Source organism: Kryptolebias marmoratus, linkage group LG8, assembly GCF_001649575.2.
Source record: "Kryptolebias marmoratus isolate JLee-2015 linkage group LG8, ASM164957v2, whole genome shotgun sequence".
In the NCBI taxonomy this organism is placed as follows: Eukaryota; Metazoa; Chordata; class Actinopteri; order Cyprinodontiformes; family Rivulidae; genus Kryptolebias; species Kryptolebias marmoratus.
In genome coordinates this window covers 9,950,366-9,977,617 of record NC_051437.1, presented here as the reverse complement: position 1 = coordinate 9,977,617, position 27,252 = coordinate 9,950,366, and the positions used below count along the sequence as shown (strand labels likewise).

The 27,252-nt window shown below is 39.1% G+C and overlaps 2 protein-coding genes and 1 long non-coding RNA gene across 7 annotated transcripts; 2 read left to right on the top strand and 1 right to left on the bottom strand.

The window, feature by feature from the left end:
- Positions 1–106: 106 nt before the first annotated feature.
- nfascb (neurofascin homolog (chicken) b) lies at positions 107–17,205 on the top strand. Of its 5 annotated transcripts, XM_017409753.2 has the most exons (28): positions 107–242; positions 3,892–4,044; positions 4,958–5,089; positions 5,175–5,280; positions 5,387–5,577; positions 5,943–6,065; positions 6,202–6,420; positions 6,733–6,844; positions 6,993–7,180; positions 7,259–7,390; positions 7,476–7,619; positions 8,371–8,482; positions 8,576–8,739; positions 8,824–8,971; positions 9,105–9,229; positions 9,317–9,418; positions 9,531–9,728; positions 11,258–11,328; positions 11,418–11,640; positions 12,187–12,302; positions 12,986–13,196; positions 13,328–13,450; positions 13,740–13,913; positions 14,015–14,146; positions 14,326–14,395; positions 15,185–15,196; positions 15,373–15,408; positions 15,514–17,205. In XM_017409753.2, exons 3-28 carry the CDS (start codon positions 5,014–5,016, stop codon positions 15,743–15,745), a joined length of 3,540 nt encoding a protein of 1,179 aa, XP_017265242.1. In that variant the 5' UTR covers positions 107–242; positions 3,892–4,044; positions 4,958–5,013; the 3' UTR covers positions 15,746–17,205. The 5 variants fall into 5 exon arrangements, with proteins under 5 accessions (XP_017265242.1, XP_017265243.1, XP_017265245.1 ...); XM_017409754.2 differs by lacking the exon at positions 3,892–4,044; XM_025004506.2 differs by lacking the exon at positions 107–242 and having other exon boundaries at positions 2,496–4,044.
- Positions 17,206–18,926: 1,721 nt separating this feature from the next.
- Positions 18,927–25,880, top strand: LOC108232143 (acidic mammalian chitinase-like). The gene is made up of 12 exons (XM_017409748.3): positions 18,927–19,034; positions 19,194–19,252; positions 19,326–19,355; positions 19,459–19,663; positions 20,028–20,084; positions 20,161–20,326; positions 21,742–21,866; positions 22,111–22,234; positions 22,328–22,510; positions 22,866–22,982; positions 25,339–25,471; positions 25,579–25,880. The coding sequence occupies exons 2-12, from the start codon at positions 19,228–19,230 to the stop codon at positions 25,857–25,859; spliced, it is 1,446 nt and encodes a 481-aa protein (XP_017265237.1). The 5' UTR covers positions 18,927–19,034; positions 19,194–19,227; the 3' UTR covers positions 25,860–25,880.
- On the bottom strand, positions 20,432–21,485 carry LOC119617279. Its single transcript, XR_005233503.1, has 2 exons — positions 21,364–21,485; positions 20,432–21,294 (listed from the first exon to the last, which is right to left on the bottom strand). It is a non-coding gene; the product is annotated as an uncharacterized LOC119617279 (long non-coding RNA).
- Positions 25,881–27,252: the final 1,372 nt, after the last annotated feature.

Here is a 27,252-nt window from a genome sequence, read left to right as displayed (position 1 = left end):
AAGATGACGTTATATTTATGTTTCACAATGGTTTTATTATCACTCTCTCCCAGGCCTTGTTTGCCAGGCGTGTGACCCAGGCAGGAGACATCTATCCCAGATATTCACACAGCCGCTGTTATTTTTCCGTCGCCTATTTTAAGACGATGGCGTGAAAATTAGAACAAAAAAAAAAAAAGCTTTGGGAGAGGTGAAGCTTGCTGTGGAGATGATGCTGTGAAACTGCAGAAGATGAGACAAAGGTAGGCTTTGTTTTACAACGTACATAAAAAAAGATCAGCGAGCAGAAAAGTTTGACCTTTTTCATGTTAATCAAGTGCTTCTTGTGTAGCAAATTTAAACATGTCGGCATGTGATACACACCACACTTCTTGGTCATATGGAGTGTATCACTGTCGTGAAGCGGTGCCTTCCTGACTCCTTTCAGCAGGTCAGCATGTGTTCGAGACAGGCAACAAAGGAAAAAAAACATTTTAATGACGTCGCAGTGGAGCCGGTCGACAGTCCGCTGGGTTTTTTTTTATGTGCGAGCACAATGTTACACAGCTCCTACGCAAGTTAGATGACTGACAGAAATGAACAACACCTTCAGCAATATGGGATGACATGTATTCAACTCTATGAATAATTTACTCACTGGTATTAAGAAATTAATTTTAAATTGCTTTTAAGGCTCTAAATATATTGACATGTTACTCCTCGGTTGGCAGTGTGGGTCGGATCAAATGCTAAAAGACTGATTGCTGTTTGGTAAACATCCATCCAGCCCAGAGACAAAATCCATACGTCTTTGACAATCTTTTTTGCTTTTCTGTTGTTATATAACTCTGTTTGTTCAGTATCCCAACTTAGGATACTGTATAATTAGGAACAAGATGTGCAAATAATTTGAACAGATGTCTGGAATGTGATACCTGCAACATGTTTCAAAAATTTGGGGATCAAAAAGCATCTTTATCAGTATGGTGTATAAAGTTTAATTTTAACAAGTTTGGGATCTAAGGAGGCCTAGGCTGCAGTAAAGTCAGTTTGCTACTTATCTCTGCCCACATTTCAACAAGTTATCTCAATCATTTCATGATATTATACAACTTAGGTGAAAATAAATTGCCAAATTCTATTTTTTTTAACTATTTCCGTGCACTGTTTTACAGAGCAGGGAATGCTTCTTTATATTGTTCTCTTAAAGACTTTTTCTCTGTTGAACGGACTCAACAATTCATGTCACCTGTCGCGTTGCCTGAAGCAACATTTACGCTGTTAGATCTTCCACCAGGATTTTTAAGTCTCCTCTGCCTCAGTCTTTGTGAAACGTGTTGAAAAAGATTATAAGCTGTCAAACTACAACACACCATTTCCCAGTTTAAGCTGTTGGCATGTTAGATGTATTGTTTTCAGTCACAAGAGGCTCTAAAGATCTGAAACCAAAATTAGTTTTACGTTTCAGAGTTGGTCTACTAATAAAAATATTTCAACTTTTACTTAAAGGATGTGTTTACAGACCTACGTAGAGTCAAACAGGTGGCACGTGTGAACACTTGACATTCAGTACAAGAGTAAAAAATTACAAATTTAATGAACAATAATAAAAATTTGACAAATACTCGCTCTTACACACCAACATGCACACACACTCATTCATTTTATTGACACCATTATAAGTGTATTGCTAAAAGCCAAAATAAAATTTGTATCCTGTTACAATGTGAAGAGATTATTGTTCTAACAATATATTTCTCACTTTATAACACAAAGTTCTAACATTATCACTAAATACATTCTTATCACATTAGAACAAATTTATTTTTATATTTTATATTCTATAAGTGATAACATATTGTTCAAATGAAAAAAGGTCATGTCATAAACTAATCTCTAGTTGTATATTAATGACATAAAACATTCAGTTATGGTGAGAAAAATACATGATAAAAACATGAAAATACAATAACGAGAAAAAATACACGTATCTCCAAAAATGCAACGTTTCAGGAAATAATTTTTTAAAAGTCTTTGTTTTACAATAATAAACTGTGCTTTCAGAAGTCACAGGCTCTTTGTGACACTTTTCATTTAATAAATCATCCACTGAACCACAGACGGACGCAAAGAGAGTTAATTTGGGTAAAAACATGAGCACACAGTTTTGTCTGACATCGACAATATATTGTTCTAATAAGAACCCTTTTCCCGATAAGTTGTCTTTTGAATCTATTTTATTTTTGCTGAAGTGGAACCAATATACTTCTGGTTTGGTTTGGTTTATCTATTTCCTTCCACATCTCTGTTATCGTAATTTTTGTTAGTGTGGAAAGAGTTTGCTAACAAGTATCATGTTTGGCAAGGTAAACAATGGTCAGATAAATACTGTCTGATTTTCTGAAACTAGCATTCAGCCTTTATTTAGATCCTGTAACAAAGTGACTATATTTACACACTTCATACAGTGCATTCTATATTTAAAATCATGGTTTTTAAAAAGGCTTTCTAGAACCGTTTTGTGAGATAATTTTCTTCTGATTACACAGTCCTGATGATGCAATTTAGCACAATAGCCTGTTCAACAGTTTATCTCCATCTTCTTCTCGAGCCCCTCCTGACGCAGTGACGTCAAAGTGTGAGTGATAGGTGCTCAGAGTCTGAACAGAGAGCCTGTTTGGCCCGTCGCTCCCTCTCACATGCCATCTGCTCTTACCCGAGCCCTGAGCTCTCGTGCCAGAGGAGACCCACCAGCATAGAGGCGTGTTTGTCGTTACTGAGCCGGTTCCATACGCCTCTGTGCCTCTCCACTGTGCAATCTGGTGCATGGCACTGCTCACCGCTCGCTTGCAGGCCTGCCATGGTCGCATGTGTGGGGAGAAAAGCCCATTCTGGGAGCCAAGAAGCTTAATATGTCGCTTTCTGGCTCTTCATCCAAGTCAACTTGTGTTTCAGACGTTAAAACAGAGCACAGGATCAGAAGCAAAGTAAAGAAAGCATCAAAAGGATTTTTATCCCTTTATGTGTGACTGAAACCACCCTTAAATTTATTTTAAATTTCCTATTATAAGCGCACGTCATCACAGTGTGCTTTTCCATTTTACCTCTCCACCATACCAGCTGTTGTTCACCTCAGTGTATATGCAGCTCCATGTGAACGCCTGAAAGCCCACACAGGTCAGCATTCTGCACACAGCCACGGGATGAAGAGCTCTAAATCGCACAAGTACAACTTCTCCTGAATTTTTGACACGGTTTCCAGAAAACGCCTTCTTCCTCCTCCAGGGTGTTCTTACATCAGTGTCAGTATTTTTCATTCGTCCTTTCCTCTGCAGGGAATAACTGTTGAGTATCGGTTTAACAAAAAGAGCCTTTTAATTTGGTAGAAATTAAAACAGGAAAAAAAAAGTTGGAGATGGATTTCAAATATTTCCAGTCTTTGTCGGGATATCGTGTGACTCGAGATATGCCGCATGTAAAATTCATAAAGGAACCAACACCAGCATTCTTCGGCCCACATTTTGATGTCACCAAACTCATTGAGAAAGCAAACGGCGCAGAAATCAGGCTGTTTTGTGCTTTCACTTGGCCCACCGCCGTGTCTGAACGCATTCTGTAGCCGTGGCAGAAAATGCAGGCAAAAAGAAAAATCTGCACCGTGATTATAAAATCCTCCCCCAGCTTCTGTTGCTGCGGTATATTCAAACATTTATTTCCTCAAACTTCAGTTTATCTGTTTGTGGTTGAATTTAATGAAGACGACGAGAACTTTGAGTGCCTGACCTGAGCAGCGGAGTGGGCGAGGTGTAGGAGTTGTATTGTGCTCATTCATTATTCATGAGATGGGTGGGCAGAGTGTAAGTGGCAGTGACAGACAGAAACTCAATTACTGATGTGTATCAACTCATCCAGGGTTCTTGACCTGATATTTGAAGGACTGAGGCACTAATTGCTATACTGCACAAACAAGAATAATTTCCTGGGGAAAGTAATTGGATTATTGATGCCTGGAGGGGGGCCACGGCGATGGGGAAAAGAGAGTCCTGATTTGACTTTACATGAGAGGTAGGTTCTCATCACTTCTGTTTTCTGCAAACTGACTTGAGATTCTTTACATATTCATGCAAAATTACTTTTAAAAGATGAGATCCTTTTCAATCTTGCAGTTTAATTGTGACAGACCTCTATTTGACCTTATATGGATTGCGCACCTCAGATAAACTGTAGCATTGTTCAGTCTAAACAATCACTGAAGTGTTTTAATTTTATACTGGAGACACAGCTTTATTATTTGTATTGTATTTGTATTGGTATTAACATAAACTTGGGCAATTTTCCTTGAACAGGCCATATCTAAAACTAACTAACTAAACTTTTTGTTGCACCTTCTCAACTTCATATTTTAAAAGACAGACAGGGTTGACTCCAACAGTTTATGTCAAATATTTGAAGAAATGTTCGTGCTCATGGTATGTGCTGTGAATGACTTTCAGCTACTACCACACCGAATCTTAACCAAAGTATTGACTGAGTTGTAGCCATTTTTGTGTTCACTAAGGTTGATTAGCTGTGACATCCATCTTGAATTGGGTTGACTCCAAAAGGTAAACAGCTGTAGGTGTACATCCAGTGATTAGTTTCTGATTATTTCTTTAAATTAAAATCTGTCCAGTGATTTATGAGATATTCAGCTAATAAACCAACAGACAAACAAACACACAGAGTAAATTACATTATCACCCACCTTTTGGCAGTGGATGATAAATATGTGTTCTGCGTTTGCCACATCCAAACTAAATCTTTTATTAACCATAGATCTGAACACCATCCTAATGTAAGTTCTGTTTTTTGTGTTTAATTGTGAGTCTTCAGTAAAAAAACAACCGTTATCAGTTATCGATTGATTTATTTAAAAGGGGTTTATGACTTTTGGATAAAATATCTGATTCTGTGAGATCCTGTGTTTTTCTTTATTCAGTTTGAGGAATTAGAATTAGCAGTCGACACCCTCGCTGGACTAAATGAACTATAAAGATGATGACACTGGTTGGACCAGGGCTGCTGTTGTTTCTATGGCAGAGTGTTTGGGCTTTGAACATTCCCCTAGAAGGTGAGTCGTAAACCTCTGTGTATTTGTATAGCTTTTTTTTTGTTTTTGTAAGCATTTTAAGCTGACTTTACTTCTTTGCCTGCAGTCAGACAACCCCCAACTATCATAAAGCAGTCGATGCAGGAGCACATTGTTGACCCTAAAGAAACAATGGTCATAGAGTGTGAAGCCAAAGGCAACCCTCATCCTATGTGAGACCTACAGTGACACACTGAGCAGATGTTTTTTAAAATCTAACTTCTTTGTTGGTGATCATTTTATTGATTGTTCTTTTCTGTCTTTTGCTCAATTGTGAAGTTTCTCATGGAGACGTAATGGGAAGTATTTCAATGTGGCCCGTGACTCCCAGGTATCAATGCGCAGGCACTCAGGGACTCTAGACATCTATGCCCGGAACAATCCAGAGCAGTATGAGGCGGAGTATCAGTGCATTGCCTCCAATGAGTATGGATCTGCATACACCCACAAGATCAGATTACATTTATACAGTAAGTCCAGGACTGGGCCTGTCGAAGAATAAAATGTTTGTCTTCCAGTTTAAGAAGCTGTGCAGGGACTCTGTTCACACTGAATAAAATGTTTGTGACAATGGAGCTTAATGTAGTCAGGTTCCATTGAAAATTTATTTTTATAACAAAAGGCCCAAAACATTGTTTCTTTGAGCATAAGAACTTAGGCAGTACTTAATAGAAAGACTAACAGAATTCTTTCTTAGCAGACTTTGTGCATCTTTTGATTTTTTTAAACCTTTGGGAACAATAGGCTTTTCAGAAATTTTGTTAACCTTTCCAACAAAAACAGACAAGCTTGACTGTGCTGCTCAGAGAGGATGTGTTTTCTGCCGTTTGTTCAGGAGCTCCTGTGTGGCCTCGGGAGATTCTGGAGCCTGTGGTAGTCAGTGCTGGCTTGCCTCTGGTCCTGTCCTGTGACCCTCCACCAGGCCCGCCAAAACCTGAAACCTACTGGATGTCCAGTTGTGAGTGCCCACTACACAGCAGCAAACTGGATAACTGAAGTCTGGGGTGAAATATAAATAAACATAAGGAGGAATTTGGCTGTTGCAGAAGATCCCATTTGAACTGATCTCAGATATGGGTTCTGTTTAATGTCAGGTTCCTATGCGAGACCTTTCAACTGGCCCATTCAGACAGCTTTCCCCACCATGCAGCCTGTACGGCAGGACCGCAGGGTTTCCATGGGAGTCAGTGGAGATCTGTATTTCTCTAATGTGCTGGTTAATGACTCTACTGCTGATTACTGCTGTAATGCTCGCTTCCCATATAAGAATGTCATTCAGCAGAAGATGCCTGTGGTCGTTAAGGTGCTTACAAGTGAGTAGCTTAATAACCATCACATTTATTGTAATCTCAGCAAACTGATGTAAATATGCCCTTTGTCATTTGAACCTGTGAGGTTTTGTTTTGTCCCTGCTGAACATTTCGTGCTATTTTACCAATTTCATTTTAGTCCATATGCTAAAACACATTTAGGAGTGTTTGTTCTGCGATTGGGAAGTTCCTGTTCTATTTCAACTCTGCTTTCTCTTTTCAGTAAACTAACAGGTTTGTCTTGAGTTGCTTCATGGACAAATCGTATATGGTTTTAAACAAATGACTGAATTATGTGTGTGGATTGTCTTTTAGCTCGCACAGTGGCTGAAGCTGCCCCCACCTGGCTGTCTCCCAAAGGCTCATCCAGCTCCATTCTGGTACTGCAAGGAGAAGAGCTGCTCCTCGAGTGCATAGCTGCGGGAATGTGAGTGTAAAACAAGCTCATGTATTATTCTTTCATTTACTGTCTAATTTCAGACATAGAACACTCATTTTGTTTTTTGCTGGACGATGAAACAATTTCCACTTTGACCTTCTGAAAGTCACGCAGTGCCTTATTTCTCCTCATTAAGGCCAACTCCTCATATAACCTGGACTAAGAATGGAGACAACCTACCCGTTACGCCCCGCATAAAAGTAAAACACTTCAACAAAATGATTCAGATCTCAAAGGCATCTTTTGAAGATGTGGGAGAATACACCTGTGCCGCTACTAACAGGATAGGCTACATTGAGCACACAATAACTGTCAGGGTCAAAGGTGAGACTTCCAGAAATATTGAGCATTTTCTCGGCGTACGTAAATGTTTAATAAAAACATGTGTTCTTTATTGAACAGCGGCTCCTTTCTGGTTGGAAAAGCCCACAGATTTGATCCTGGCCCCTGAGGAAAATGGGCGGCTGGTGTGTCGCTCAGATGGGGCCCCTCGTCCCACTATCAGCTGGTTCATTAACGGGGAACCAATCGAGAGTATGCGTTTGTAGATCGCATCTACAGGTTGCAAAAGCGAATTTAACTCTGACTTTAATTTCCTCGTGTGATTTTTATTTCCTAGCTGCTCCCGTGCAGCCTAACAGACAGACATCTGGAGAAACAATAACTTTCCGCAGCGTGTCTGCTGAAAACACTGCTGTCTACCAGTGCAACGCCTCCAATGAGTACGGGTACCTACTGGCCAATGCATTTGTCAACGTGCTACGTAAGTTACCGTTCTATCATTTACAGCATTTTGTTTAAAAGTCGTAACTGAGCCATAAGCTGTTAGGATTTTGACATGGGTCATCAGTAAACATTCAAATGGGAACACAAAAAGAAACAATCATCAGGCTTATACCAAGCACTCTTTTAGTTGTTGTCCACAGTAAGTTAACATTTTTTAACAGCATCTACTGCATTCACCTGCAGAAACTACAGTACTTGGCGCATGTGCTAGTGTGTATACAGCTGTTGTGTTTTTCACAAGTGTTTATAATAATACCAGCACTCAACTATAAGTGTTTTGCTTCAGGTCTTATGTAAAATTAAATTTCAATAAACCGCTAATATGGTGAATAAAACTGCACTTGTATATTATTTTATAGCCAGCACAATGATCTATACTTCCAGTGTGTGCAAATTTTCTAGTTCCAGACAAAATCAAAGACATGGCAAATTTATAAATGATGGAATAATTCTGGGTGAGCATACATATTGGTCTGTTATGCTAAGATTGAACAATAAAGAATTGCGTAAAGAGTAATTTCATGTAGCTACACTGTATAAAAAAAATTATCTACTTTAGGAACATTGTTTACCACAAAAAAAAAAAATGATGTGAAACATAAAATGAAACCTAAATTATAACAGTAAAACAAAAACTAGCTTACACATGACATGGACATGTTTTATAGTATAAACATTCTTAGGCCCAAAATAGGAGATTCACAGACTGCTGTTATCTGTTTCTTTAGATGCAACTCCACGTATTATAGGGCCCAGGAATGAACACATCAAGGTGACAGAGGGAAGTCGCACCTTCTTAGACTGCCGTTACTTTGGGTCTCCGGTGCCCGACTTGCGATGGTAAGATCACAACATTTGATGATTTAATGTACAACATAAGTTAAGGCAGGAAAAGGGGAGTTTCTGTGAATGTTTATGGGTTGACTAACACAGGTCCAAATACGGACAAGGAACCCTGGAAGGAAACCGATTTAAGACCCACGGTAATGGGACTTTGGAGATCAAACGCATACGGCTAGAAGACGAGGGAACTTACCTTTGTGTCATCAGCAACATCGCAGGAAGAGATGAAGATCAAGTCCGAGTAGAGGTCAAAGGTCAAGAGTTCAGTCAAACGTACAGAAAATGACCAAATTAGAAGTCTTAAAGCTAAAACTGGAACTCTCATCTATTCTTCTCAGAGCCCATAATAATTGTCACCAGACCACAGAGTATGAAAGTCATGCGTGGAAGTGATGTTCGCCTCGAGTGTGGAGTAAAAGCAGATGCCACTACTCCTGTCACAACATCATGGATGAAAAACAAAAAGCAAGTCACTCTTAACTGGAGGTTGGTGTTTTTGTACAAAGTATTTACTACTTTAAAAATCTGTTATTAAAACTTTGTCTCTTTGTACAACCCCATGTAAGTGTTTTTGTTTCGTGTCATTCGTTTGAGTCCTTTTTTTTTCTATCTTTCATAGAGTCTCTTTGGATGAATCCAATCTGGTCATTACTAATGTAAACAATGGTGATGAGGGCAATTATACATGTGTCATTAAGAATGAGCTGGAACAGAAGTCTGCCTCAGCACACCTAATGGTGATGGGTAGGACCCTGATTATATCAAAGATATTCTATCAATTGTTCTAGCTATTGTTTTGCATTTTAATTGTTCTTTTTTTTTTTATTGTAGACCGTCCAAACCCTCCGACTGACTTGGAGTTATCAGATCCATATGAACGTAGTGTTCGACTCAGTTGGGTTCCTGGAGACAGCAACCACAACCCCATAACAGGTTCAAGCATTAAACTAAATAAACTCACACTTATATTTTACTCGTTAGATTTTCAGTCTTTTTTTTGACGAATTTACGTGCATATTTAGCTACATTTTCTGCTTTCTGACAGAGTACTTAGTGCAGTACGATGATGACGACTGGTTGCCTGGGAAGTGGAAAAACCTATCAACATACCCAGGGAACCTCAATTCAGTCATTCTGCATCTTCAACCTTTCACCTACTATGAGTTCAGGGTCATCGCTATCAACGAAATTGGAACAAGTCGCCCCAGTCTTCCATCTAAGCGCTTCCAGTCCAGCGGTGCACGTGGGTGTGATGCTAATGAGATATGTGATGAATAAAATACAAGACAGCAAAATCATTTTCCATTTGTAATGATTAGCTTATGATGGGAAACATTGATGTTTGGTTTCCTGTGCTAGCAGGAGAGAGTTACATTTGTGCAACCTAGAAATTTGATGCAAAGAGAAACATTTATCCTGGCTATTTATGAAAGATATAAAGTCTTTCTACAAATATGCTTTACTTACTTATCTGTTTTCATTTAGTTTCTTTAATGGTCTGAGTTTGTGAAGTTGGATTTGTTGTTTAATGCCAGGGCCATACAGAACATATGGGAAGATGGTGTAAGTGAGCCATTAAGTCAGCCAGTTAAGTAATTGATCGAATCAAGATAAAATTCATTCAAGTTATACGCAATAACTTGAATGAATGCTAGAAGCTTAGGGGACGCTAAAATGTTTCAGAGCTGTAAATTTTCACCAAAACCACAGCACAAAATAGTTTAGTCATTAGAGACTATATGGGCAAGCAATGAATCTGGATTTTACAGAAACAAGCATTCCAGTTGATAAAACAAAATAAGTAAATCTCTGTTGATACTGTTTGCATCTTTGCAGTTTGATGTTACATTTCTAAAGCCCCTTCACAATGGATGATGACCCCACTGCACTTTCCACAACCTGCACAAACTATTAAAAAGTGTCTGAACTGATGCAAATTTGGAAAACCTCCTTTAAAATGAAAGCAACCATGACATTGCTACACTCTTAGTACTCACGAATAAGTTTTCCATGCTATTGTCAGCATCCCTAAGACCTGCACACTCACCCCATTCAGGATGCAGCTACGCACTAGAAGATCACGCCTTGCCGTCATAATGTGACCGCCACAGGTATTACGCCTGTGCTAGACTGTTTCCATGACCTTGACACCATCACAGTCGTACCTAGGCATGAAGCCAGCATGTCCAGTCCTGCCTCAATTTCTGTTGACCAAGCCACACCAATGCACATGGTCTCCATGTCATAGAAATGCTCTACCCATGGCCCTAACCCTGATGTGCTGGCACCACAAAAATGCACCTCCATGACCGTGCTGCAGAGGTTTTGGCCATGCTCGAAATGCTCCTTGGCCTATTACTCTATCACAGGAAATGGACCTGAAGTCCTTGCCAAGATCCTGCAAAGACCATCAGAGTGTCCACTTGAATTTTTCATTGATGTAACAGGGTCATTATCCAGTGTAAAGGGGGCCTAAAAAGGTGCAAGTTGGTGAACTTAAAGTACACACTGCTACCTTAGGCTTCTAATATGTCTGATGTTGCAGCATAACATTAGGTTAGTTAATGAGCAAAGATTTCAGTTTTGTTTTATTTTTTTAACCGCTAATAAAGACCAGATTACCTTAGTTGTTTAAGATGATATAATAAAGCCACATTTACCCAATGGTGTTTTAAATTTGTTTTGTTCAGATATATGTACAGTGTTTTCCGGAATCAGGAACATTTTGTTTTCAGTCCAAAATCTTACCAGTGAACTGGTTTTCTTACACAGCCCCAGATGTCATACCAAGGAATTTAAAAGGTGTGGGAACATGGAGAAACAACATGGAAATCAGCTGGGAGGTAATTAAGCTCTGCATAAAACTGTAAAGTTATTTGTCTTCCATATCTCAAATTCAATACTTTGAATCGACTGATTGCTGCGTTTTCAGCCTCTGACCTACAGAGAGTGGAATGGACCACACCTGAAATATTTGGTGTGGTGGAGAAGGAGAGACTCCCGAGAAGAGTGGAAAAATGCAACCACAAAGTGGCTGAAATATTACATCTACGATGCAGATACCTTCACCCCTTATGAGATCAAAGTCCAGGCTGTCAATGACTTTGGGCTGGGACCAGAGTCACCTGTGGTCATTGGTTATTCTGGTGAAGACCGTAAGTCTATCAATTCATTGCATTACATTTTAAATAGAAGTCAGAAAACTGAGAGGAAGCACCACAAAAAAATGAATCAACAAAAAATATTTTAGGTGTACCTTAGTTTTACCCCTATCTGGAGGAGTAAAACTACGTGCAGATGTATAAAGACATTTAAGATATTGTAGAATGAACCTTGAAAAGCTTTCCTCACTCTCCCAGTTGTATAATACGCAATAGTGGGTTGAGATGTTGAAACTAAGGAAGTAATCACTGTTGTAAATTGTATGCCTTTTTAAAAAAATTTAGTGAGCCTTTATTGACCCTATGCATGTGTTTTATGCCATTCTTATCCACACACATTTGGGGTTTTCACACCTTAAATTGACTTTTTCTTCAGTGGGTTATTTTGGTGGTTGTATATGGCAGAGAATCAGGATGGCCTCAGAAAAGTAACCCCTCATACAGCGTTTCAGTGTCACATTTTTTTGTCTGTCTTACAAATTGTTCCTACATCTCTCACTTTATTTTTGAAGAAAAAGTACCATTTTTGTTTTTCCAAAGGTCCGATTGCTGCCCCCCTGAACCTGAGAGTGTCCGACATCGAGAGCACTCAGGTTACAATACACTGGGACTCAGTGGGACGTGAAGTTATTATGGGAGAACTGAAAGAATACAAGGTATGTCTAGTTAACGTACAACAAATGATAATGCATGTTGGTCAAAGCAGATGTCCTGAGCCTGGTTCTGCTGGTTAAAAGGGAGTTTTTCCTTTCCACTGTCACCAATGTGTTACTCAGGACGGGAGACTGCGACAAAGTGAAGATTCAACACAATCTGCTGCCTTTCTTAGATAGATAACTTTTACTAACTGGCTTTAATAATGTATGTCAATGTTTTTGTACAGCGCCCTGAGATTACTTTAGTTGTGATTTGGCACTATATAAATAAACTGGATTGAATTGAATTATTAGACAATAAAATTTCGAGACATTTCAATAGTAGTATCAGTTGGTGTTAATGATAAATCATAGGACATGGTTTCATTTGATGACACTCAGATAAAGTATTGAAAATGCAAGAAAGTTTTTTTCCAGCCCACTGTGAGCCCTGTCTTATTATTGCATCACTGAACATCAGCTCTTAGGGAAATGAACTAATTAGCAGTTATTTTCACCGAATAATTATTCATTTATTTCATGTTTTTATTCATGTTTTGACTTGATATGTGATTCTGATCTAAAATGCTTCAAAGACTTTGGCTGAAATAACATTTCAGTGGTCACTATGTGCTGAAGTGTGAAACAGCAACTTCAAAGTGCTTTTGGTAGATTTGAATGCGGCGTTGCCTCTTATTTCAAAGGTTTACTACTGGAGGGACAGCAGCCAGCTGAGGTGGCTGAGGGTTAATAGAGGTATGAAGTCTGAAGTGTTTCCAGACAATAATCCAGAACCCTCAGGCGTCGTTACTGGGCTCATACCATATAGCAACTACAAGATGTACATAGTGGTGGCAAACAGCCGGTATGAAGGACCACCAAGTAATCATATCCACTTTTCAACACCTGAAGGAGGTAAGAACAGTTTTAGAAACAGTTATTTTAGAATATTTTTCTCTATTGTGCAGAAGCAAGTCGTTTACTGAAACGTTGTCCATTAAACTTGTAGTTACTTATTACTTATTCCTCTGGGCTTTTGTTTACAGTACCATCAGCTCCCAAATCCTTCAGGATCCAACAACGACATCTGGACAGTATTTATGTGGACTGGAACCTGCCAGAGGAGCCCAATGGTATCATCACCGGATATATCCTCAAGTACCAGACCGGTATGCCAACACACACTGACCCAAGCAATCTCAAATACACACAGAGACACAGAGAGATATTTACTTACAGTAACTGCACACAAGCCAGTGATGGGCAGCATTCAAGTATTGAGGCAGTTGCATTCTGGTATGTGCATTTGGAGATCGGCATACGACTGAAGCCTCCTTTCAAGAGGGTAATAAACACTTTTGTAGCTGTTCTATGTGAAACTAAGGTACTTAACAGTTTACTCTTCCAGGACCAACATCAAGAGTTCTCCTAGTGCACTGAAATGTCCAATCTCCACAGTGAATGCGAGCAGGGGAGAAGAGCTGAGGGTCGAGGAGTTCCTGCCTAATGTGACGAGTTTCTCAATCCGGCGATTTGACCGCTACACTCGTTATAGGTTCTCTGTGGCTGCACGAACTCGGCTCGGAATAGGGGAATGGCATACGGAGGAGTCCCCTCACTACACCACAGAAAGTAATCTGCTACTTCTTCAGTGCATCGACACAAGAGGCACTCTACCACTTTGCGGTGCTGAGGAGTTGTTGACTTTAATCACGCCTGCTTGTGTGTCTCAGTATATGCTCAGGACCAGGTGGACATTACCACCCAGGGGTGGTTCATCGGGATTATGTGCGCTGTAGCGCTCCTCGTGCTCATCCTTCTTATAGTCTGTTTCATCAAGAGGAGCAGAGGGGGCAAATATCCAGGTACATTGGTGTTAATTTCTGACCAGAGCTGCACAACAGTAACTGGCTACAACTCTGACAATTTATGCAAGTTGAAGATTGCAAAATTTACACCACCTTTAGTTGCTGTTAGTTTTGTGGCACACTAATAAAAATGACCTCTCGCTACGATTTAACAATGTAGCTTCATTTTATTTCAGTTCGGGAGAAAAAGGACATTTCATTGGAGCCAGTGGATGACAAAGATCAGGAGGGATCATTTGATTATCGGTAAGCTTTACGACTGACAAGAAATTAACTAAAAAGAAGAACAAACTCACTAAAATACTGTTGTTTGTTAAAGGGATTTACCGTATTAAAACAACTTTAATCAGTTTGCTACGTTTCCAACATCTTGTGCAAATTATATAACAAATCTGTGATTATAACTGTTCCAGTTTACTATAACATTTTATCCATAGTATTATATTGTATTTTTTATTAGCAGTAGGTTATTACACCTATTTGCTTTGTACCTGTGCATTCACTTTATTCACTTTGGTAAATTAAAGCTGCTCTGTGAAGCCAGTGTCTATTATTTATAAAACATTTACTGCAGATTATTAGATATAAATTCAGGTTTGTCATGGGTTGGCACACTGCAACCAAAGGCTGTATAAAAAGACGGACCTAGTTGTGATCTCAAGTATTGGTATTTGGATTCTTTGAAGCCTTAAGGTTGGTACTTTGGATGTCACCATCTTATTCTTTGAAGGAGTATATATCATGCTACATGCCAGTATGAGGGCAAAGTGCAAATAAAATTAGAACCAACTGATAAACTTGTTGTACCACAGGTTTGTGATGGTTACAACTTTCACAGAGTACCTTTAATTGTGAACAAAATTTCAGTACAATGTAGCGCAGGTACAAATCAAACCAGATATCTGATCTCATTTTGGGTAAAATTTTAACAAACCAAAGTTAATTTTTATTTTATTTTTTTTACTCTTTTCTTTCTATCTAAACTTTCCTCTTCCCAAATCCCAACCTGGTTGTTTTTGCACTGAACCACTCAAGGTCCCTTGAAAGGTATGAAAAGACTAAATTCTGACATATTGACATTATTGACATTTTAGGTGTGCATTTTTAAAGAGATGCTACAACCTGCTGCACATAACATGTATAGTAAACTACTGATATCAGTATAATCTGGCAGCATTTGTTAACTCTCTCTTACACTGATGTCAAATGTGTTGTTGTTTTAGGATAGCACGTATCTCCACCCTGCCCTTTCCTCGGCGGTATGTACTTTTTTACTGTGGCCTGTAGGAAAACGCTGTATCCCTAATTTTTTTAAAATCTAGCACCAACAAAACATTATTATTTGTATCTCTTCCTTTTGGTAGAGAGGAGGAAAGGGGGCTTCAAAGAGCTCAGCCATCTGTGGAAGCAATAATGAAGCGATCGGACAGCGATGACAGTCTGGTGGAATATGGAGAAGGAGGGGAAATCCCGTTCAATGAGGACGGCTCATTTATCGGCCAGTACACAGGGACCAGGAGAGATGTCAGGGAGCTGGACTTTGGTGGAGGTCTGGAGCTCCACTCACCAATGAACAGGATCTACTCCATGGCATAAAGCTAAATTTTCAAAGATTTTTCCTCTCTACCGCTCAGCTGTTTGCCACATGAATTCACTTTGCTTTAACCTCGACATTGACTTTAGGAATCTAGAGGAAATGAAGGTCTACGTGTGTTGGGGGGCAAAGAAACAGCTGGAGACTGAGCTGCTATTGAACCTTTATTCCTTCAGACTTCTCAACTTTCATGGATGAAAAACATCAAAACGTTTGGATCATTTTTCTGTAGATGTGTCTTTAAAGGTTATCTGGCAAAAAAAAGGAAAAACGAAGATTTACCTTTTGTTTTGTACATATTATGTCTGTAGATTATATCTTTACATAAGCTGAACTATCTTAAACAGCACAAAAGACTGAGTATCATTTAATCAGGATGATAAAACATATGCAATGACTAACTTACTGCCATAATAGCTTGTTTTTCCCTTTCTGTTTATTCCTATAATGAAATGTGTTTATTTTTAACTGCTTGCTATTTGAACTTAAGGGTTTTCAAACCACATACTCTTCATCAGGGTGAGTTACAGTAAAATCACTTCATTATGACTAAATACTTAGCTTAAAATGTTTAAGTCTATTCTGACTGTAATTCTAACAAATCCCACAACTTTGAAGGAAATCATTTGAATCTCTATTAAACTTTATTGGGTTCTTTGTTTGCCTCATCATAAAGTCTCCTAAAATACAACTTTGCTGGTTTTACAACATCACAACAAACAAACAAACAAAGCATCTTTCTGCCTTAAAGGGGAGACGAGAAGTCAAACCATTTGGAGAATTGATCTTTCTGTAACTATGTTTAATTGATTTCTAACAGCAGCTGAGTATGGAGACAAGCATTTCTTAATTTCAATCAAGTAAAAGTATTTATATTTAGGTAGATTAATGGGACTGAAGGATGAATTGAGTTGCTTTGGGTGCTGTGTTATGTTCCTGGACTCATTCTTAAGATGTAATTGCATCTTTCTGGACGCACTTGGTCTGCAGCACTGTATTTCATTAAATTAAATCAACACAATTTATAATTTAGCTTCAGATGTTTTGCAAGTCAAGCTCGGTCCTCTTTCCTGGCTGCTCGTTGAAGTGCACTTTGCAGTCTGGCACAATGGCTTCAGTGGTCTCATCCCTCTCTGAACAGAGAAGCAAAGCAAAGGTTGTCAGAAATCAGAACAATTCATTTATTAACTAGCAAAGAAATCTCACTGAACTCTGGCCAGTTTGCTGCGTAAAACCATCTGTGATGACAGAGCGGAGGTTAAAAGGACATCTTATCTACAGATAAAGATGTATCTATATGGCATATTGTCTTTTACATTCCATTCAGCTTTATTATTGCATCGCTCTGACTACAGATATGACTGACAGTGACATAAAGATTAGCATTAATGGTTTTTATCCGGTTACCTGTAAGTCTAAAGTGGTCATAGAGAAAACGAGAACAACTGAGCTGATACAGAGTTGTTCTTCATAAAAAAACACATTATAAAAAGCTGCAGTTCATTTTTTTTAGCACAATCTGTTTTAAAAAAATGCTCAAGATCTTTATTTTTTTCAACTGTTATTGAGCTTATTAGGGTACATTTGTGTCTTTGTTGTGTATGAAAAACTAACTGCATAACAAGATTTATTAGCTTGTAGAACTGAACTGCAGCAACAACTTAAAGTAACCGTTTTCTGTATGACCATCTCAGTTTTTCACATCACTGTGGAGGAAATTAGCCCCACTCTTATTTAGAACGTTGCTTCTGTTAACTGAAGTTTGCCGACGTGCAGCTCCTACCACAGCGTGGATATCTGGGTTAAATCTAAACTTTTCAACACACTGACTATTTTATTTTTCAGCCATCCTTGTTCCTGTGCCTGGGGTAATTGTAATGTCAGGGTGCCTACACGTTTAATTTTGAAATTCTATACGTTTTCATATTAAGATTTTTTTTTTTTTCTGCTCATTTTTAAGCTATGAGACATTAAAATGTACAGTGGTGGGGTTTTATTATCTGTATGCTTCAAACTCTAATAAAAAAAAAAGCTGCGCAGAAACAAACAGCAGCGAGCAACACTTTAAAAAAAATGTCAGTTTTCTTAATAAACTTTTAATTTTGATACCAGGGTTCAAGTCTTCAATACAAAAAAATCTACATTTATTAAAAACATGTTCTCATCTATGGTAAAAACAAAACTGTTTAATGTGTTTTAGGGTGAGGCCTGGTTGTAGCTCCACTAATTAGTCTCAGTAAATGATAAAGGATCATGTCTTTGCTTTGCTGTAATGTAATGTACTGCACAAAGTCTCCTCACGAGGATTTTAGACACTCATATTGAGCCACACTATATTGTGGTTAAGGACTGAATTGTATCATGTCATATTGTTTTTTGCAGATGATACATTTTTATTTCTTCACGTCAATGGAAATCTTTCAATATACGCCTCATACTTGCCAGAGACCTGAGATGCGTCACCCGAATCTGCATCTCAATCAGCAACTCAAAAACAAGGATGCTGAAGGCTCAACCCCACTGTGGCAGTCACAAGGTCTCTCCTACCACTCTCCATCTCTATCTTTGAGGGCTTCAGGAGGGTTGAACACTGAGCTCATAACTGGATGTGATAAATGATGACATCTTTAATATACAATTACTGTGGGGAAAAAAACTCTCTAACATTTATTATACTACCTAAGGCCTGCATTTCTTAGATGAAACTCTTGTATTTTTGTCATTTCTTTGAGTTTTCTCACTCATGCTGAGGATTATTTAAATTAAAGGCCTAGCTATCCTTTAAGGAATCCAAATTGCCTGCCAGAGATTTAGACTAAAATCATCTTTGTCAATAAGCAACATTAGCAAACAGAGAAATAAATGAATAAATACATAGATGGATGGATGGATGATTAGAATTATCATTGCCTCTTCACTGTGTTAAACCTAGAGATTAAAAAAAAGCCATTATGCCATGTATACAAAACTAAAGGTCGTTTGAGAAATGTGTTGTTAGTTGTGTACCATAACATTATCACTGAAACCCACTTTACCACGTTTTATCAGCTCCTCTTATCTCCACCACTGAGTTCGCCGTTCTAAAAGAGTTAACAACGGCAAATTTGCACAACCTTGTCCTGTGACCCACATTTATCAGGTAATAAAAAAAAGGAAACCATCGACTCGTGACAGTGAAATGTGACCAAACTGATAGTAATAGTGCAGCCTTTGCCCGTGTCTTCTCTTGCCTATAAAGCGGGGTCTTCGTTGGAGCAGCCAGCCAGACAGACACCAGCCCACGTGTGAAAGGTATCAGTCATTGAAGCTGCTGCAGCCTGTTTCAACCCTCCTGAAGCCCTCGTAACGGTCCATTTCACCTGAAGGCCACAGGAGGGTTAAGGAAATGCACGCTGTAAATTGTACCACACTGTTATGTAATGCATAACACAACTGTTGTTTCTCTTTCAGATTGCTTTGAGGGGAAAAATCAGCACAACACAAAATGGCTCGACTGACTTTCTTGGCTGGTAGGTTAATTATTCAACATATTGTTTTATCAAAGGCTTGTTGAAAATGATTATTAATGGAATTGTTTTTCAGGGCTGTCTCTGCTGATATGTCTTCAAACTGGTATGAAATAACATTTTCTCTGTTCCTGACATTTGGATCTGAATCACAATAGCAGTAGAATATAAACCCTAATACTAATCTTTTATCTTTTTTTCCCTGGAAGTTTCTTCAACCAAACTGGTGTGCTACTTTACCAACTGGTCCCAGTACCGACCAGGTGTTGGTAAATATGTTCCTGAAAATGTGGACCCCAACCTCTGCACGCATCTTATCTATGCCTTCTCAATAATTAGTTCTTCAAACGAGCTGATGACATTTGAGTGGAATGATGAGGTTCTTTATAAATCCTTTAATGGACTAAAAACCAGGTGAGCTGTTTCTCACTGAAAATCTGTTTGTTTTCATACAAAAAAAACAAATGCAGGAAACATTATATTATATGTGATATTTAGTCAAGTTGTAAAACCCATTCTAACATCTCACCTACTGACAAACAATTAAAACCTTTAAAGGAGCACAAAGCAGTTTTAATTGTTTCCTCACACCACTGTTTATTGTTTACTTGTTATTCTCTGAACCGTATCTGTGACGAGACAGAAGTAAAAATTTATGCACAAGTTTCTCAAATGTTACTCCCTCTCGTGGTGATAAAGCCAGAAGGCCTTGCTCTTGTGCGCAGAACGAATCTAAAACAGATCATCATAACTTGTGACGTCTATATCTCCATCACAGAAACCCTCAGCTGAAGACCCTGTTGGCTGTTGGCGGGTGGAACTTTGGAACGTCACAGTGAGTCCCCAAAACTGAAAAAGTTTCACACCAAGAAACACTTTGCACTGCCACTGATTCGTTGAAATGTCTACAGATTTACCATCATGGTTTCGACTCCCACCAACCGCCAGGTGTTCATCCAGTCTTCCATCAAATTTCTGAGACAGCATGGCTTCGACGGGCTGGACCTGGACTGGGAGTACCCTGGGGCACGAGGAAGCCCGTTAGAAGACAAGCAGAGGTTCACATTGCTCTGCCAGGTCAGTTAACACATCCATCCTCCCAGTGAAGCATCTGCAACCAAGAACTGCCGCCATCATTTTATCACCCAACCAATTTTATCCTACGCCTTTTTCAACTTCGAGTGTTTAGTTGCTTTTGTGGCATCACTAGATGGAAATTTAGATTTTATGGGATTTTAGTTCCAATAGGTTGCTCAACAACGCCACTCTGGGAATTTCACCCAGAGAATATTACCTCCTGTCTGAGGCACACAGGTTCAGTTGTGCGAAAATTTAAAACATCTGAGGCAGTTCACAATTATAAAAGAAGTTTTATTAAATTATCCTAAAAAAATGTTCATTTTAAAACGAATTAGTCCTTTTAAGAAGGACACCAAATCACAATAAATAAAAGAAAGTAAAAAACCTGCAGCAGCTGAGGTTACCGGCCGGAGGGGGCGCTATGGGACGACATCCACCAGGCACCACAAACCAAAACAACCCAATAACACCAGACACAGTGAGACAACCCAAACTCAAGAATCACAGCACGCAAACGGGGGAGACGCCGTCACCACACCAACACCAACACCGGACCTCAGGAGCTGCAAACAAAACACAAACAGTTAAATAAAAACAAGAATATCAGCCCGGGCTAAAATAAAGAAAAACAAGGGGCTGAGAACAAAATAAGAAATAGAAATCAGACAAAACAAATTAAAACATCAGAACCCGGTGTGGCCCTCTTGTCACGTCACAGCGGGAGATGAGATGGACGCCGCCGCCACGCCCCAAACGCTTCAACGCAGGCGGATACACCACCACAGTCCAACCTCAAAACAGTGGCGTACAAAATCCGGGAGATGAATGTAGATAAAAACAGAGCAAATCAGCACAACTCCGCACACCGACAGAGCAGCAATGGTCCAACTGCCGATCCACAAACACGCGCACACACACACACTCGCAGACCAAGGAAGAGGAGGGTAGCGCTGAGGCGGTTTTACCTATAATCACACTTTAATTGAGATTTTCTGACCACGATCGGCTAAAATACAGAGAGGGAGAAAACCTACCACCAGCCAGCGATTTGTTGCTTTCCGCTGCCAGAGTCCACCAGACGCAAACCACACAGTCGGAAAACAAAGACGACACATCCTGAATGAGCGTTCAGCTCCCTTATATACACCACGCCCCTCCCCAGAACCGGAACTCCTCACCTGGAAACTATTTGTGGAATTACTATACCACTACACTTTCAAAATGTCTTGTAAGAAAGAGACTACATTGGAATGACACTGTAAAAAGACAAAAAGTTAGACTTTTTAGCTGTGGAACAAAGCTGTTGTGATAATTATGAAAATATGTAAAGGCTGAACACATGCCTGTTCTTTTGGACTGAACCAAATAATAAATAAACAACAGTAACGCAGAGTTTTCCTCTTTTTTTATAGGAGTTACTTGCAGCTTTTGAAAAAGAGGCAGCTGAGACCAAAAAGCCACAGCTGCTGCTCACAGCTGCAGTGGCAGGAGGGAAGGGCAACATTGACAACGGTTATGAGATTGCTAATATATCTAAGTGAGTTCTTGTATCATTCCTGTTCTCATGTAACAGTGTTTGCAGTTTTAGAATACAGGTGTAAACCACTGTGTGCAATGAAGTAGAGTAGCAAACATTATATGTGTAAAATGTTGTCTGTGGATCCTATCTGAATCCTGCAAAGATGGAAACACAGAAACAATAGTAGCTAAAAATTTAGGGATTTTAACCTACAAGTTATACCTTTTTATTTTGTTATTTTCACCATACAACATGTTTACAGGTTTCTAGACTTCTTAAATATCATGACCTACGACTTCCATGGAGCCTGGGATCCCTCCACTGGCCACAACAGCCCTCTGTACAACAGCTCTGTTGATCACGGCGAGCACATCTACTACAATGTTGTAAGTAAATTTCTCTACAACCTCAAACTAGAAAAAGATCAAATAAATAGCTCATATCTTTTGTCTTTAAGATGTAATCTTATTGTGTTACAGGACTTTGCTATGAAGTACTGGAGAGATCAGGGAGCTCCTCTTGAGAAGTTGTTAGTAGGTTTTCCCACATATGGGCGCACATTTCGCACAGGATCAGCAGCTCAAGGTCTTGGAGCACCAGCCAGCGGACCGGCCTCTGCCGGGCCCTACACCCGAGAGGCTGGATTTTGGTCCTACTATGAGGTCAGAGAATTCAAAGCAACATGTCTTTAATTTAGTAAAGGGTTTAGATAAGTAGTCTCCAATCCTGGTCCTGGAGGGCCACTATCCTGCATGTTTTACTTGTTTCTCTGCTTCAACACACCTGATTTGAATCAATGGGTGATTAACAGGCTTCTGCAGAACATGAAGAGGTGATTTAACTTCTGACTCAGGTGTGTTGGAGCAGGGAAACAAGGAAAACAAGCAGGATAGTGGCTCTCAAGGACCAGGATTGGAGATCCCTGGTTTAGACAATAAGACTTTTCCACATTACAAACAATAAGATTACAAAGCATGGTGAGAATGTTTAAGTAGAATCTTTCTATCGTGAATTCAGGTTTGCACTTTCCTCCAAGGAGCCACTACACACTGGATTGAGGAACAAAAGGTGCCCTATGCAGTCAAAGGCAATGAGTGGGTGGGCTTCGACAACAGGCAGAGCTATCAAATCAAGGTAATCCATATCATATTAATATAATTAACATCAAAGTTTATCCTATGAATGTCCCTTGAATTAGAGCAGACACTGAGCGCAGCTGATAATGATGAGGCTTCTTGAACACATGCTTCAATAATATAGACTGAGCAGAAGATGGCACTCTTGTTACAAAGTTTATTTTTCTACAGTGCAAGTATTGCCTCAGACAGAGCCTCTTTTTTTAAATCAGATGGGATCTTGACTTTGTTTTTTTACTTAATATTTTTTTTATAGACAGATACTCCTGCTTTGGTTATAAACTTGTTTCAAATATTAACAAATCTGTAGCGATAGGCAGAGATATCCAAGACTTTTGGAAGTTTGAACTAGTGAAGCCCAAATTTAATGTCAAACAGCTTAATGACAAATTTTAAATCAGAATATTATATCCATCCATCCATCCATTTTCTTCCGCTTATCCGGGGTCGGGTCGTGGGGGCAGCAGCCTAAGTAGGGAGACCCAGACTTCCCTCTCCCCAGCCACTTGGGCCAGCTCCTCCGGGGGAATCCCAAGGCGTTCCCAGGCCAGCTGAGAAACATAGTCCCTCCATCGTGTCCTGGGTCTTCCCCTGGGCCTCCTCCCGGTGGGACGTGCCCAGAACACCTCACCAGGGAGGCCTCCAGGGAGAACATATATATAAAAAAAATTTAAGCTCACTGTGTAAGGAGCCAGTAGACAATAAAATAAAAACACATTGTCTTTCTTCTCTTTTTTTGTCTCTTAAATTAAAAAAAAAACAAAAAAAACTAAATATTGTGGAATAGAAGGCTTTGGATTTACTCTCCCATGCTTTATTTAGCATTAAATGTGTTGATTTAACTTAGTATTAGGAGTGGTTTGAATATTATGTCTCTAGCGGATTTTTGTTTATCATCATTTTATATTTAGCCACCATTTTATAAGCTTTAACAAGTAGCTGTTTAGTTTATCAGAGAGAGAGAGAGAGAGAGAGAGAGAGAGAGAGAGACCCTTGACCTCCAGAAAGGGAAGGCAGTGATCCACCCTCTGGAGGAAGGGGGGCCCAAGTAGTAAAAGCAGACGAACATCTTTCGTCTCCTCAGACAATCCTGGGATGAGGGTATGACTAGTTTTCAAGGTGATGTGTATCTCATTCCCATTTATTGTCTCCCAGATGCATTTGGTTTTATGACTGTATGAATATTGACTAATGGTGTTTGAAAAAATGTGTTAAACTTTAAGGTAACGTCTCCAGAAGGTCTTTCCCAACAACCAACTCAGGGAGGTAAAGATAGATACCTCAACAATATTTTGATGTTCAGATCTCTAAAAAGCCTCAAACAAAATTGTCTAAGAGAAGAGAGTACTTGCTGCAGTCTGGCTTTTTTAAAGCAGCTTTCATGTTTTCAGTTAGAGTCTTGAATGCTTTAACAGTGCTGATGGGTTGCTCAACCTCACAACTTCTTGAGTTTGAGTCTCAGCTGTGCAGCTTTTTAGTGTTGAGTTTAAAGGCTTTGTGCCTGTGTGGCATTTCTCCTGGTGCTGTGGGTCCTCCAACAGTTAAAAACATGCATTTGAAGTTAATCAGTGATTTTATATTGACTATAGAGTGTATGAGTGCGCGGTTGTTAGCCTTTGTGTTGGCACTGGGATTGACTTTCAGGATCAACACATTCTGTATTTCCAGGATGTGTTGATCCTGAAACTGATAACTGCTGGGATGGGTTTTCAGGCTTTACAACCCATAAAACAAATGAATGACAAAAATATGTTGGGGTGATGAAACAAAAGCAAGAACATCAAAAGCTCACATTTTACTAGTTTCGTGTCAGGTGGATGGTGGATGGTTTGAAGCCAGACGCAGGCAGACACAGAGGAACTCTAAGAAAAACAAATTTATTCACAAAGAAATCTACTAAATATGAACAACAAAACTTACAAAAACCAGGATTGCAGGACACAAGGGAAACCAGACAGCACATGGAAGTGATGATGAACCAGTGAGGAAGAAGACCAGGTTTTAAAGGCAGAGGGTGATCGCTAAATGAACGCAGGTGAATGATTACAAACAAGGAACAGGTGTGGGTGTTTGTGGCAGACTGATGGGACTACTGAGGGAGAATGAGTGATGCACAAGGAACACAAGGAGCAGAACAACAAAATAAAACATTAACTCTGGGGAATAAACTAAACACAGGGAACACAAGAAACATGAAACTGTAACCCTAATACAAAATATACTTCAATAATAACTTAAACTTTGACGACTAGTAGTGAAAAAAAAACCCTGTGTGAATCCTTATTCAGGTCCTTCATGTTTTGACTCAATTCAAAACAAAATGTGACTTAAAATGTACCACTGATATTTTGTAGGCACAGTATGTGAAGGATAACAAGTTTGGAGGAGCGTTCATCTGGTCTCTGGATCTGGACGATTTTGGTGGACTCTTCTGTGGTCAAGGAAACTATCCCCTCATTGCTTATCTGCGTTCTTTACTTGATTCAGGTACACAATATTCAACAATGTCAGCATCTCCACTTGTGTAAATATGTATGTCTGTATTGTTTTTATTATTATTATTATTATTGAATTATGTCAAATATATTTCCTAGATTTTCCACCTCTTCCTCCCGTAACCACACCTTCACCAGTCACCACGACAAGCCACCCCGGCCCGGCTACTCGCACATCTGCTGCCAGCACGACCACCGGAAAAACTACCACAAGTGCTGCTTCTGGAGGTGGTTTCTGCTCTGGGAAGGCTGATGGAATCTACGGAAATGAGAAGGATAGGGCCACCTTCTTTCAGTGTTTCCAGGAAAACACATTCTTGCAGAAGTGCCCGAATACTCTTGTCTTCAAAGAGAAATGTCAGTGCTGTGACTGGCCCTAAATAAATGTCTTAGTTGTCAAAAATAAATGTGTTGTGCTGTTATTTGGTCTGTAAGAGCCACACAAGCAGAATATAAAGCATAGAGTCCTGCATAAATCATAAATATTCTCCCTTAAGACCCTCCATCATCCTGTTGAGATTTTCAATTGCTACAGTTCAAACTGGTGGGCGCAACTCCTATCAGTGAGGCATACAATCATACTTGCTGCCAAATATTGAAAGTTGCAGAGGTTATGTTGCCTAGGTTGCTGCTGAATACCAGAATAAGCATACACATCCGTAGATTAGGAGTCTAAGGGGGTACTGGGTTCCTGCATCCAACGGAACCAACCCAAGGTTGTGGTGGGGAGGAATCGCTTTACTTCTCCTCAGACTGCAAATAAACAGCCCCCACTACCTATAAAAGGGGTAAATGAAATCAGCCATGATCAATTTGAGCTCATGGTGAGACATCTGTGGGGATAAATATGACTAAGACCCTACAATACACGGCGTTGTTACTGGTAATATTTTTGATGTAAGGAATGATCTTGGTGAGCTCAGCTAATAAATCCGTAATAATTTAAAAGTTCTGTGACACATTATGAAATTACGGCTGTTTTCCCTCATAAAAGTTAGCTAAACCTAGTCTGAAGAGTACTAATCTCTTGTACTTTTCAAAAATCCTTTCTCTGAGCTGAAATAAGACTTCAAAGAGGGTGAATATTTATGCAGTCACCTGTTTTACGTTACATATTTTATTTAATTAGCCATACTTTGTAGAAATTTGATTTCCCATTGTCATTGAAGAGTTTTTTTTTTAATTTCTTTGTCAAATGATTATGATGAGGAGGAATACAATTAAAGATATATCACCCTTTTACCTTCGATAAAAATATTTAAAAAAATACAAATCCAAACTCAACACAAGCTGAAACATTAGCCCAAGTCAAGAAAAATACATGACATGACAATGAGCAGCACACATATGTGTGCTAGACATTTATATATTAACTAGCACATATACAATCAAACCCTGCCCAGTTTGCTGTAAACTTATCAGAGATGATAGACATACGGTAAAGTGGGAATCTTATCTGTCCATGAAGGAAAATTCAGACTGTTGTCTCTGTTATCAGGTCCTAAACTACAGTATATTCAGCTTTTATCATCACATCGCTCGGACTAAAATGACAAGCGATGTCATAAAGATGAATATAAAAGCATTTTATCTGGGTTATTTGAGGATCCAAGTTAAAGATAAAACAAGAAAAACTGAAAACTGAACTGACCTTCTTATGCTAAATTATTTGACAGAACAATGTAATTGGAGAAGTAAGTCTCTATTTTATATATATTTATATATAATTTATATAACATATATACAGTATCAGTACATATAACATATTTCAAA